The sequence below is a fragment of the Panthera pardus genome, unplaced genomic scaffold, assembly GCF_024362965.1.
Source record: "Panthera pardus isolate Hobbes unplaced genomic scaffold, ASM2436296v1 HiC_scaffold_24, whole genome shotgun sequence".
Lineage (NCBI taxonomy): Eukaryota > Metazoa > Chordata > Mammalia > Carnivora > Felidae > Panthera > Panthera pardus.
The window spans coordinates 45356224-45369691 of record NW_026526810.1 but is presented as its reverse complement, the minus strand read 5'-3'; the positions used below and the strand labels follow the sequence as shown (position 1 = coordinate 45369691).

The following is a 13468-nucleotide window of genomic DNA, read 5'->3' as shown; positions in this document are numbered from 1 at the left end:
TGAGTTTGGGAGTCTGAGACTCTAACCTGGACATGAACCCTTGCAGGACACCTCACTCTCAAGTTCCCTCTTTCTAACTCTCTCCCCTGACTCACTCCCAAGCTGTGATTGCCTCTCCCTGGCTTTCCCCCTGCAGGCATCAGGGTGAAGGAATTCAAAGACCAACCCTCCCTGTTGAATGGTAGTTACACTCTCGTGCATCTCCCATATTATTTCCATGGCTGCGGGCATGCCGTTCACAACAACTGTCTCTACTACCACAAAGGAGGCTCCAACACCATAGTGAGGTGAGTCATCTGGGTCACAGCTGTCTTTCCACATCCCAGACAGCACTGTGTGGTGCTTTAGTAATCTGAGAGCTACTTAGGGTCTGGGACTATGGTGCCATCATCTTCCTGTCCCCAGAGCCTGGCACACAGAGGTCAGTCAGGGTTTTCTGACTGAATGAACCACAGGAAACAGTGAGTGAGCCCCATGACCCAGCCCTGACCTGGGATCTGCAACATTGCTGCTTGGGACACCAAGACTAAGGTCAGAGCCAGAGGGAAGTAGACCTGGTGTGATTAGGGCTGCAGCTTTGTCATCCTTTGAGAAAAGAAGCAGCCAGAACCTAGCTCTCCCTAGGCAGGAAGGTTCACACACACTCAAAGTTTCTGAAAAACTTTGGGTGTGAAGAATTTCATGTCCCAGCTGAGATCATTGAAGACTAAGGATGACAGTGCAAAGCCAGGGAACTTTGTGTTCAGATTGATCTGTCATCTTGATGGAGCCCTTGCCAGGCCACCTGTCTTCCTCTCTGCTTACCAAGGGGAAGGAAAGTGGTCACCTGGGTAAGCTGTGCTCGGGGTGGCAGCCATATCTTCCTGGCTCCCCAAAAGAATTGCTAAAATTTTGTCTTTGTGGCTCAAGAAGAAATCAGGTTTTGGGCCGAGGCAGGGCATCTTGGGAAATGAAGAGAGTAGGGAGCTCAAGTCAGGTTCCAACTTTGCCTACTCACTCCATGGCCTCGGACAAGACACCACCTCCTGTGGTCTGCAGCCCTCCAGCTGTACCCTTATCTGAGATAATTCCAGTATTATGAAAGCCATGGTCCTAGTCATCCAAAACAAGAGATAAGGACCTGAGAGAGGGCTGGGTCCCTCCTCCCTTGCCCTCACGGCCCTCCTCCACTTGGTGAGGTCCAATCGCAACAACCTTGCTGGCATTGAGTGTGGGTGAGGATGGGGGTGGGACACATGTCAGCTGTGGCTGGAAGCATCTCCTCCTCCCCCTCTCATTCCTCTCTCCCAGGCCTCCCCATCATTTCCATATCTCCCTGGCTACCTCATTGGGCAGAGTCTTGTGTTAACAGCAAACACAACCAACCCACCTCCTGTTCAGAAGCCAGTACTCCCCAGACACATTCCTTCCCATGACATTTCTCCTCATTTAATTCTGCAGCTCCCTACTGCCACAGCACTGTTTTTACATAGGGATGAGGGTGGTAAGGGAGTTCCAGGATGAGTGAGCCCCAGAAAGAGGATTGGCCTCTCCATGAGTGTCTTCTAATGAAGCTATGTGTGTCTGACACACTGCTTCGGTCTGCTCTATGCCAGGCCACAGGCGGGGCCCGGGGGCAGGCAGGCTGGAATAAGACCATGTTTTTCCTGTGAGGGGACAGGCCTCCTCAAGAAATGTAGCTGCTAGGTACCAGACCAACGGTATTGATGGACTGATTGGCAGTTCTGAGCTCCAGACATTCAGAGGAAGAAGCAGAGGTGGGCAGGCAGGCTGTTCTCAAGGCCTTATTTTCTCTGGTGTCTCTCACACTTAACTCAGGGTCTCTTGATTGACTCCAAGTTTGTTAGTTTAGGCTCCACCGCATATCTGCAGATTCATGCTTCCCCTATTTCTTCTCCTGCTCAATGGCACCCTCTTGTGTTTTTCTTCTCATTTAGCCTAACATTCGTGAATTTTCATTCCTGGAGTTAGGTAAACTTTTGAATCATAATCAACTTTTAGATATGGTCTGGATTTGGAGTCTGCCTGGTCAGACAGCCTCCAGGAGCTGAGGGCATGGGATTCCATGCTGTAGCTGAATTTATCCAGTCACTTTCCTGACAAGAAAACTGCATGGCCTTGACTTGGCTACGTTTCTTCTCAGCTGACAACTTTCTTCTTCATTTAGACCACTGTGACATTTTTGTCGTAAAAATTCCAGCATGGGGTAGAGGAAGAACCCCCAAAATTGCAGTTAGAAAACCTAAATTCTAACTCTGGCTACTTACTCATATTCCTGGGCTAGTCACTTTCTCATGTGTAAACTGAAAAGACTGGACTAGATCATTTTTTAAGGCCCCTTGCAGATCTAAGAATCTTAGGGCATTTCAGGAGGTTGGCAAACAACTGAGGAGTCATGAGGGTAAGGAATTTTCCCGGAGCACGTGGCACGAAGGTGGACACTTTAGATGTAGTCGGCATCCTTTACATCCTTGGTATGCAGAGCATTGTGGGTAAACCAGTAGACCTAGAATTTAGAAATGCAGAATCCCAAGCCCCACCCCAGTTTAATAGAGGAGGCAAAACAAAAACAAAAAGCAAAAAACAAAAAACCTACCATTGTGCACAAAAATGCTGACTCATATCTACCTTTTCCACATTTCAGATTTGAATTTGGCAAAGAAACATCCCAAACTCTGAAACTTGAAAATGCCCTGTATTTTGATCGAAAATACCTCTTTGCAAATTCCAAGACTTACTTCAATTTAGCTGTGGATGAAAAGGGTCTTTGGATTATCTATGCTTCAAGTGTGGATGGCTCAAGCATTCTTGTCGCCCAGTTGGATGAGAGGACATTCTCTGTGGTGCAACACATTAATACCACATACCCCAAGACCAAGGCCGGTAACGCCTTCATTGCCCAAGGGATCCTTTATGTCACGGACACCAAAGATCTGAGGATAACATTTGCCTTTGATTTGTTAGGAGGGAAACAGATCAATGCAAACTTTAATTTAAGAACTTCCCAGTCTGTTCTTGCCATGTTATCCTACAATATGAGAGACCAGCATTTATATTCATGGGAAGATGGTCATTTAATGCTTTATCCTGTGCGGTTTTTGTCAGCTACAATAAACCAGTGATGAGATGCATTCTGTTCCCCCTTGACAAGTTTCAGATGTTCTCTGGTACCATTAATATTCCAACATAAAACTTGTCTTTAGGGTAACCAGGTCCTTAGCTGTCATAATCTCATGACATGAGTTGAATGTTTATATGGTCAGGGAACCCCCTTTAAATTCAGATTCCTTAGAGGAAAATAGCAACAGACTGGAGGTCAAGATGGCTATGATTTGGTGATTTCTCCACAGACTATCTGGGCAAGTTACCCTTCTCTCTGTGAGCCTTGTTTTCCTGACTGGTAATATGAAAGGGCTGCCAAAGATGACTGGCAAGACTCCCTCCACCTGTAGGGATTTCTGTGCTTCTCGGCTGTTGCTGCCTTCACAGCTGTTACATATTTGGTTTGGTTTTTTGGTTTTTAGCCACATGCTGAGCAAATTTACCTCCAAGTTGATAAGCCCAAACACTTGAGCAATGAATTCCTTAGTAGTGACTTGTATTCAGTGCCTTGGGAAGCTGCATGGACCCTTTAAGGCTGTGGAGGGACCACATTACCCATAATTTATTACCATTCTCTGCGTCCGCACCAGCCACCACAGCACTGGAATGAGCATCATCCTGGGCTCGCGATTGCCGCTCCAAAATTAAAAAAGCCAGGCACAGCTACAACACTCAGGCTTGCTAATGAAACAGAAACAGGCACTTCCAGGTTCCTATCAGTCTCTGATCCTGCTGTAGATCACAAACACTGAATCCTCACGTCACCCTGGCTGCTGCTTTCACTGCTACGCATCTGCTATCAACTACTAAATATTATGTGAGTAGGCATTAATCTGGCTAGAACCATGGGAAGCCCTTTGCAGTTTTTGGAAGAGGCACCATTTGTGATTATTATCTAGAACAGGGACGGGCAAACCATGGCCCTTAGGCCAAAGCTAGACCATTGCAAGTTTTTGTGAAGTTGTATTGGAACAGGGTCACTCGCCTTTGCTTGTGTATCAGAGTTTGTGACTACTTTTGCTCTACAGTGGCAGAATTGAGTTGTTGCGAAAAAGTTGAGTAGGGGCCCTGCAAAGCCTAGAACATTTACCCTTTGGCCCTTTACACCAAAAGTTTGCCAACTTCTGGGCTATAAAGTGAGGCTGATTGTTGGCAGGGCTTATTCGCCAGAGGCTGTTTGTTATGTTTTGTTTTATTCCAGACAAAGAAAGAGTAATAATACGGTTTGAGTGTTTGGTCGAGGGGAAGGGTGAGAACAGCATAAAATTAAGTGGCCCTCCCCCAAAGCGGTTAGTAAACCGCTCTTTCCCTAATGTAGTTTCAAAGGATGTCATCTGATCCCATTGGAAGCTAGGAGAAAAATCCAGTTTAACTTGCACCTGAATGCCCTTAAGTATGTATTTTCTGCCGATTCAGTTCTTCAGACATCCTGCAGCCTGGCGTATGGGCAAGGCTGCTGAGAGGAGAGAGGAATCTGGAAAGTTACTGGGGTCCCACAGCCAGGAAGGAAGGGGACCCAGAGAAATCTTATGTGAAGATTTTTTTATCTGTTTGCCTTCACTGAATTCATGTGTGTGTTGGAGGAGAGCCACACACTCAGGGTTTTTCATTCTTGGGGGCCCCGAGTGTGGCCTGATCACTTATTTAATGGAAGCATTTTGAAACTTATGGGCTGTGCATATTTGGGTATTTAAATCTCCCCACCCCCTGAAAACACTTAGGCAGCTACTGGGGACTTCTTTGTTGTTGTATTCTCAAAATAATGGATATTTGAAAGCTTTTCTCCATTTCTCTGTTAGATTGGTTTTGTCCTGTCAGCATAGCTTTAAAAAAAATACTCTTCAGATTCATGTTTTGTAACAAAGTAAAATAGCTTCATACTTAAGATCAATGCATGTAGAGAATACTAGTCTTTTAAAGTATTTGAATATATGTGTTTCTGTTTTTGGACATAGGGGACCTGGATATGAATACAGTTTCATAGTAATAGTGGTATTAGTAATATATACATCCAATACTAATTATATATATGGTAGCAACCAAAGAATCTTGTTGAATTAGCACATATTCCTTTCAGAAAAAAATTTTTAGAAACCTCAGTCTTGATATCTGAACTATCCTGACTCCCTTAATTGTGGGTATGGGATTATATACTCACTGCTAGGGAAGTTCATACTGGGATTTTTTTTTTTTTTCCCCATGGAGGACTAATATCGGGATAACTGAGTCTGAGCAAGGTGTAAGTAACAATATAATAGGGTTGAAGGTTTGTCTTTACACAAGGCAAAGAATCCAGATTTTACTCCTTGCCTGCAAATACTACTTTGTTAAAAAAAAAAAAAAAAGGCTTGGGCTCACTGCTAAAGTAGAATGTACAACCTAATGTTTTTAAGTCAAGATATCATTTTAGAAGTTTACATTGTCACTTATAATCAAAGTTGCTTTAAAGCACTTTTCAAATATCTGCACTTCTGATGTCAGAATCAAAGCAGATAATTTCCTAATTCTTCTTTAATCTAAAATAGATAGCTTTCCCCTGGAAAGTAAATAAAACTGTCCTCCCAACCTCAAATGTAGGCCAGACACTATTTCAAAACATTTTCTCTCAAAGTGATAATGTGTCCTTTCAAAGCCGTGCAGGCGGTCATGGTCTCAAGTGGATCACTAAGCACAGATGTTATGACAGAGAAAGAGTTCTGGGGTGAAAGCTTTAAAATGAGGAGTTCAGGGGCACCTGGGCGGCTCAGTCAGTTAAGCGTCTGACCTCAGCCCAAGTCATGATCTCGTTTTCAGGAGTTTGAGCCCCGCCTTGGACTCTGTATTGACAGCTGAGAGCCTGGAGCCTGCTTCGGATTCTGTGTCTCCCTCTCTCTCTGCCCTTCCCCTGCGCGTGCTCTGTGTCTTTCTCTGTCTTAAAAATAAATAAATGTTAACAAAAAATTAAAATGAGGAGTTCCAGGCTTAGGTCCCTTCGCAGCCATTCCCTTCAAGATTGCTAAGTGAGGGGCCAATGAGACGCTATGATCCTTGAAGAGCCAGGAGTCACTTTCCAACTTCAAGGTGCATTTTGTCTGTGACTGATGTCAAACCACATGAAGAGGTGTGTGATAGGGCTTTTCAGTTTCTCCGCTGCTGCTGGGACCTGGTGTAGCAAGCGCACTATTAAAAGATGGGATGTCCAATCTGTAACCACAGATCTGAACAATTCTGAACAACAAATTAATCATGGTGAATGTCTCTCTTTTGGTTGCCGTTTGTTTAACGTTAGTCAATAAAATAAGTCATACGTTGAAACAAGTGTATTCTTATTTTTACCTCCTGTTGATTTACATGTAACATTTACAAGAAAAAATAACAACCCAAAGCAATATTGTGGAAGAATTACATTGGTTGCTCCTCTGTTGAAACTCTTGGAATTTGCTGACTCCTTTTTTGGAAGAATTACATTGGTTGCTCCTCTGTTGAAACTCTTGGAATTTGCTGACTCCTTTTTTTCTTTTTTTTTTTTTTTTTTTAATTTTTTTTTCAACGTTTTTTATTTATTTTTGGGACAGAGAGAGACAGAGCATGGACGGGGGAGGGGCAGAGAGAGAGGGAGACACAGAATCGGAAACAGGCTCCAGGCTCCGAGCCATCAGCCCAGAGCCTGACGCGGGGCTCGAACTCACGGACCGCGAGATCGTGACCTGGCTGAAGTCGGACGCTTAACCGACTGCGCCACCCAGGCGCCCCTGCTGACTCCTGAATACTGAAAAGTCGTTGATACGGACTATGTGTTCTCTATAGGAAAACCCGAAAAATGTGGAAACCAGTAACTAGAACTAGAGACAGACGTAAACTCAGTGAAGATCTGCTAATTTATTGACATGGCAAAGCAATTGGAAAGAACATAACATTTTGATCTAAAAATAAAATAAGATTTTAAAAAACTGAATTGGTGTGAATTTGGGCAGGTATCTTAATCCCTCAGCCTCTGTTTCATCTGTAAAAGGTATAATAGTATTACTTACCTCCTTTGATTTTTCTGTGTCAAATGACAAATGCTATGAAAATGATATAATTCTTGATAAATTATTGTTACTTTCACAGTTCATTCTTATGGAGAATCAGATTCTTGCAGCCTTATTCAAGGGTTGAGGGGACTGCATCAGGGACACCACACCACAGTTTCTGTCTGCTGGCCTGTTTGATTAGGCGGTTAACACTTCACATCCCCAAAAATGGTTCTTAGCAATGTAACGAATTTACAATAAAACTGACTCTAATAATGAAAAAAATGGACTTTTCCCTCTGCCCTTCCATCCTCCCTTCCACAGGTGCTGAATCAAGGGCACTTCTCAATGACATCCTCCTGGCTGAACTCCATCCCAGAGCTTGCTTCCTGGGAAACCCAACCCATTGTAGAGTTGCCAGATAAACTCCAGGATGCCCAGTTAAAACTTAAATTGAGATAAAGAACAACCACAACATTTTTAGTGTAAGTATGTCCCAGGTATGGTACAGAAAATATTTACAATTAAAACTTGTTTGTCTGAAATTCTAATTTGACTGGGAGTCCTGCAACCCTAAACAGATGTGGTCCTAAAAAGAAGCCACTGAGATCAGGTTTTGGAGCTGGATCATTCACCACCTGTTTACAATGAGGACTCCATTGCTGGTAGTAGATTGAGCACAATTAGCCTTTGGGACAATGCGATGGTCCATTCGTTAAGACTTTGGTGATGAATGGTATACCAGTGGAAAGGAATACCTTAGCTAATGTTATGTATCAGATGTTTGAGAATTAGGGAAAAATAGGGACTAAAAAGGAAACAAAATCAGGAGGGAGGCTGTTGCTAAGCTTGATTGGCCCTCTGGAAAAAGATAAAAACGCTGAAACCAATTAATTGCCAACTGAAAGCTACGTGAGAAAGCCCAGGTAGGGCCTCCTTCGCAGCATACAAAGAGGTTCTGATCTCTTGCAGCAGAGAGCAGGAAAAAATGAGGACCCGACCTTGGACTTGATCAGAGTTGCCAAGCTCCCAAGAAGGTGAAACTCACAGTCAGAGAAGTTCGCTGTACCAAGGTGAGGACCCAGACAGGGAAAGATTCGGAACCTGCCGTATGGGATGGGGATATCTAGGTTGGCTGCTTCCAAATTTCATTGTGTGTAGTATTTGTGGTCATTTGGAAACAGAGGAAATTCAGGGCTGGGTTACACTAAGTAAGCTTGTTGGCAATTTTTTTTCTGCAAAAGGTCTGATAATAATTTAGGCTTTGTAGGCCACACTGTCTCTGCTTAACTGTTTAACTCTGCTGTTGTAGCTAAAAACAATCCTAGACCACACATAAGTGAGGAAGCATGGCTATATTTCAAAAAAACTTTCTGGACATTGAAATTTGAATTTCATAATTTTCAAGTGTCATAAAATGTTTTTCTTTTGACTCTCAACTATTTAAAAATGTAGAAAACCATTCTTAGCTTACAGATTGTACAAAAACAGGTGGTAGGCTTTATTTGACCTACAGTGCAGTTTGCTGACCCTTGGTGTGATACTGTGATTTAGAATTAGACATACATATTTGTTCTTTGTCCCCTTTTCTTACACAGAGCTCCTAAAACTATTGGAATTTCCTGTGATTAGAGCCATAAAAAATGTCTTTTATTGTTAATGAGGTGACTTTTGAAAAGCCCCTAAACAACCTAAGGATGGAGGCTGGTTGCCAGGGCACCCAAATATGTCATTAGAAGGTTGGGACTTTGAGTCCCACCCTGACCTCCAGGGAGAGGAGATGGGCTGGAGGTTAAATCAGTTGCCAGCGGCCAGTGATTTAATCAATCATGGCTGTGTAATGAAGCCTCCATTAAAAACCCAAAGGACTTAATGTATTTTCCGTATTTATGAGTCTGTTCCTCTTTTTATTGTTTTATTGAAGTTTAGTTGACACATAATGTTACATTATTTTCAGATGTACAACATAGTGGTTCGACAACTCTATTAAACTCACCACAAGTATAACTACCATCTGTCATCATAGAATGCTATTACAATATCATTGACTATATTCCCTATATTGTATTTTTTATCCCTGTGACTTACTCATTCCATAACTAGAAGCTTGTGTCTCCCACTCCCTTCACCTCCTCCCCTCTGGCAACCACCAGTTTCTTCTCTGTACTTACATTCTATTTATGCTTTTTTTGTGTATTTCTTTTTTTGTGTGCATTTTGTTTTTTCAATTCTACATATAAGTGAAATCATATTGTATTTGTCTTTGTCTGGCTTATTTTACTTATCATAATATCCTCTAGGTCCATCTATGTTGTCTCAAATAGCAAGAACTCATTCTTTCTTATGGCTGAGTAATAGTCCATTGTGTATATGCACATCTTTCTTTACCCATTCATCTATCATTGGACACTTAGGTTGCTTCCATATCTTGGCTATTGTAAATAACACCGCAGTAAGCATAGGGATGTGTATATCTTTACAAATTAGTGTTTGTTTCCTTCAGGTAGATACCAAGAAGTTGTGTTTCTGCATCATATGGTACTTCTGTTTTTAATTTTTTTAGGAACCTTCATACTGTTTTCCACAGTGGCTGCACCAATTTACCTTCCCACCAACAGTACACGAGGGTTCCCTTGTCTCTACATCCTTGCCAACACGTGTTGTTTCTGGTCTCTTTGATACTAGCCATTATATTCAACACCTGATGATGATGATGATGATGATGATGATTTAAAAAATGGACAAAAGACCTGAATAGACATTTTTCCAAAGAAGACATACAAATGGCCAACACATGAAAAGATGGTCAACATCACTAATTATCAGAGAAATACAAATCAAAACCACGATGAGATATTCCCTTGGAACAATCATTCTGCCTTTTAACGGAGGTATTTAAACAAGGAATTAGTGAACTACAGTCTGCTAGGCTACCTATTTTTGTAAATAATATTTTATTAGAATGCAGCCACACTCATTTATGTATTGACTGACACTGTTTTTGTTTGTGCTACAACAGCAGAGTTATGTAATTGCTACAGAAACCTGCTGCAAACATAAAATAATTACTATTTAGCCCTTTAAGAAAAGGTTTGCTGACCCTTGGCTAGACCATTTACATTTAATGTAATTATTGTTATGGTTGACTTAAATCTATAATCTTGATATTGTCTCATCTGTTGTTTTTCTTTTTCCGCTGTTTTTTGAACTGACTGAATTTTTTAATAACTCCACCTTACTTTCTTTCTGGGCTTTTGGTTATAATAAGTATAAGTTGTTACAAACAACTTACTGTTTTATTTTCCTTTAGAGTTTATCGTATTTTTATCAGTGTACCTGTACTTTTTTAGCATAAGAAACTTAGAACAATATATTTCCATTCTCTTCTCCTGGCCTTTGTGCTATTGTTCTTATGCATTTTACTTGTACATATGGTATGCAACCAGCAAGTATTAGTATTTTTGATTCAAGTAGACAGTCATCTTTTAAATATATTTTAATAACGAAGAAAGAAGTCTATTCTTTGCCTATGTAGTTACCGGTGTTGGTGATTTGTGTTTCTTTGTGCAGATAGATCTCCATCTAGTATCATTCCTTTTTGGATTGAGGGACTGACTTCCTATACACAACTTTCACATTTCTTAGTGCAGATCTGCTGGTGATAAATTCATTTACCTTTTCTTTGTTGAAGTCTTTATTTCACATTCTTTTTGTGCTTCTTTTTTGGCAAGGCAATTAGGTCTTTCTTGCTTTTATCCCCAGTTTGAGCCATAATTGACCTATAACGTTCCTTAGTTTTAGGTGTACAACATAATTATAGGATATATGTAAAGTGAAAAAATTATCACAGTAAGTTTAGCTAACATCTATCACCTTACATAAATTCTTTTCTTGTGATGGCAACTGTGTGTGTGTGTGTGTGTGTGTGTGTGTGTGTGTGATGAGAACTTTAAAAAGTCTACTCTTCTAGCAATCATCAATTATGCAATATGGTATTGTTAAATATAGACATTATACATTATATCCTCAGAACTTATATATTCTATAACTGGAAGCTGTTACCTTTACCTCGCATTCATGTATTTCCCACTGACAAGCCCGCCCCCCCCCAACAAATAATCTATTCTCTATCTCCTTAAATTGGATTTTCTTAGATTCCACATGTAAGTGAGATCATAAGAATATCTTCTCTGCCAGACTTAATTTCACTGAGCATAATGCCCTCAAGCATGAACCTCAGGGTGAATGGTCAAATAGGTTGTTTCCGAATTAGGCTGTCATTGTAATTATAGCTATGACTACAATGAACATTTGGATGCAAACAGCTTTTTCAGATAGAGATTTCATTCCCTTTGGGTATATACCCAGACTGGAATATGGAATCATATGAAAGTTCAATTTTTAATAATTTGAACCTCCATAATATTCTCTATATCACCTTAGCAATTTATATTGCTAACAACAGTGAAAAGGAAATGCCTTTTTCTCATCCTTACCTATACTTGTTATCCCTTTGTTACATTTCTATTTGATGTTATCTCTTTGTTGTTTTAACAGGTGTGAAGTGCTGTCATTGTGGTTTAGATTTGCATCGCTCTAATTCATGATTTTGAGCCCCTTTTCACCTTCCTCCTGGCTACTCTGTCTTATTTGGGGGAAATGTCTATCTACTTGGTGCCCTTGGGCATTTTCTAATTGGTTTCATTTCTTTCTACTGAGTCATAGGCATTTGTTAGATGTTATGGATATCAACCCCAATCAGATATGATGTGTTAATGTTTGTTCTCCCATTCTGCAGCTTGCCTTTTCATTTCCTAATGGATTCCTTGGCTGGGTGGGAGCTTTTTAGTTTGGTGTAATCTCGCTTGTTTGTTTTTGCTTTGGTTGCCTTTGCTTTGAGGGACAAATCAAAAAAATCATTGCCAAGATTTACATCAAAGAACTTACCTACTGTGTTTTCACCTAGGAGTTTTAGGATTTCAGGTCTCATGTTCATGTCTTTAACCCAATTCGAGTTGATTCTTTCATATATGGTGTAAGAGAGGAGTCCACTCTCATCCTTTTGCCTGTGGCTGTCTACTTTTCCCAGCAGTTTATTGCAGAGACTACCTTCTTTCCATTGTTTACTCTTGACTCCTGGTCATAAGGTGGTCACAGATGAGTGGGTTTATTTCTAGGTTCCCTATTCTGTTCGTATCCATTTTTATGCCAATACCATACTATTTTGATTTTTTTAATGTTTATTTTTGAGAAAGAGAGCATGGGCAGGGGAGGGGCAGAGAGAGAAAGAGACACAGAATGTGAAGCAGGCTCCAGGCTCTGAGCTGTCAGCACAGAACCCAACGCGGCGCTCAAACCCATGAACCGTTAGACCATGACCTGAGAAGAAGTCGGACACTTAACCGACTGAGCCACCCAGGTGCCCCTTAATTGAGGTATCATGAAGAGCTAACATTATACTAGCTTCAGGTGCCCAACATAATGGTTCAGTATTTGTATATATTGTGAAATGACCACCACACTAAGTCTAGTTAACATATATTGCCACAAATTGTTACTAACATGTTTTCTTGTGATGAGAACTTTTAAGATGTATTCTCTTAACTTTCAAATACACAGTACAGTATTAGTAATGGTAATTACTGTGCTGTATGTACATTACATCCCTGGACTTTTTGTATTTCCTAAAGCTGGGAGTTGGTGCTTTTTAACCTTAGTCACCCACTCATCTACCTCCCACCTTTCCCTGCCTCTGGAAACCACCAAATTTTTCTCTAGATCTATGAACTCAGTTTGGTTTTTGAGTTTGTTTCTTGGTTGTTGTTTTTTTTCTTTTTTCTTAAGATTCCACCAGTAAGTGAGATCAGTCTGATTCATTCCACTGGGCACAATATTCCCAAGGTCCATCTGTGTTGTTGCAAATAAGCCTTCTTGTTTATATACACATGATCCCATTGTGTACATATATACCCCATTTTCTCTATCCATTCATCCACCTGTGGACACTTCTGTTGTTTCCATACCTTGCCTATTGTAAGTATGCTGCAGTAAGCATGGGGGTGCATGTGTCTTCTCAAGTTAGTGTTTTTATTTTCTTTGGATACTCAGAAGCAGAGTTGCAGGATCACATGGTAGTTCTATTTTTAATGTTTTGAGGAATCTCCATTCTGTCTTCCATAGTGGCTGTGTCGATTTACATTGCCACCAAGGGCATCCAAGGGCTCACCCTTCTCTACATCCTCACCAACACTAATGTCTTGGCTTCTTGATGATAGCCAGGTAGCAGTTGTGAGAGGATATGTCATTGTGGTTTTGATTTGCATTTTGCTGATGAGGAGTGATATTGAGCATTTAACTCTTGGCCATCCATGTGA

The 13468-nt window shown here is 41.0% G+C and overlaps 1 protein-coding gene across 1 annotated transcript in view; it reads left to right on the top strand.

Moving 5' to 3' along the window:
* GLDN (gliomedin) overlaps positions 1–3138 on the top strand; it is a 58926-nt gene extending 55788 nt beyond the window's left edge. The window contains exons 9-10 of the mRNA XM_019442125.2: positions 137–287; positions 2645–3138. Coding sequence (XP_019297670.1) covers positions 137–287; positions 2645–3122 — 629 coding nt within the window. The 3' untranslated portion in view covers positions 3123–3138. The remainder of the gene's footprint in view (positions 1–136; positions 288–2644) is intronic.
* Positions 3139–13468: the final 10330 nt, after the last annotated feature.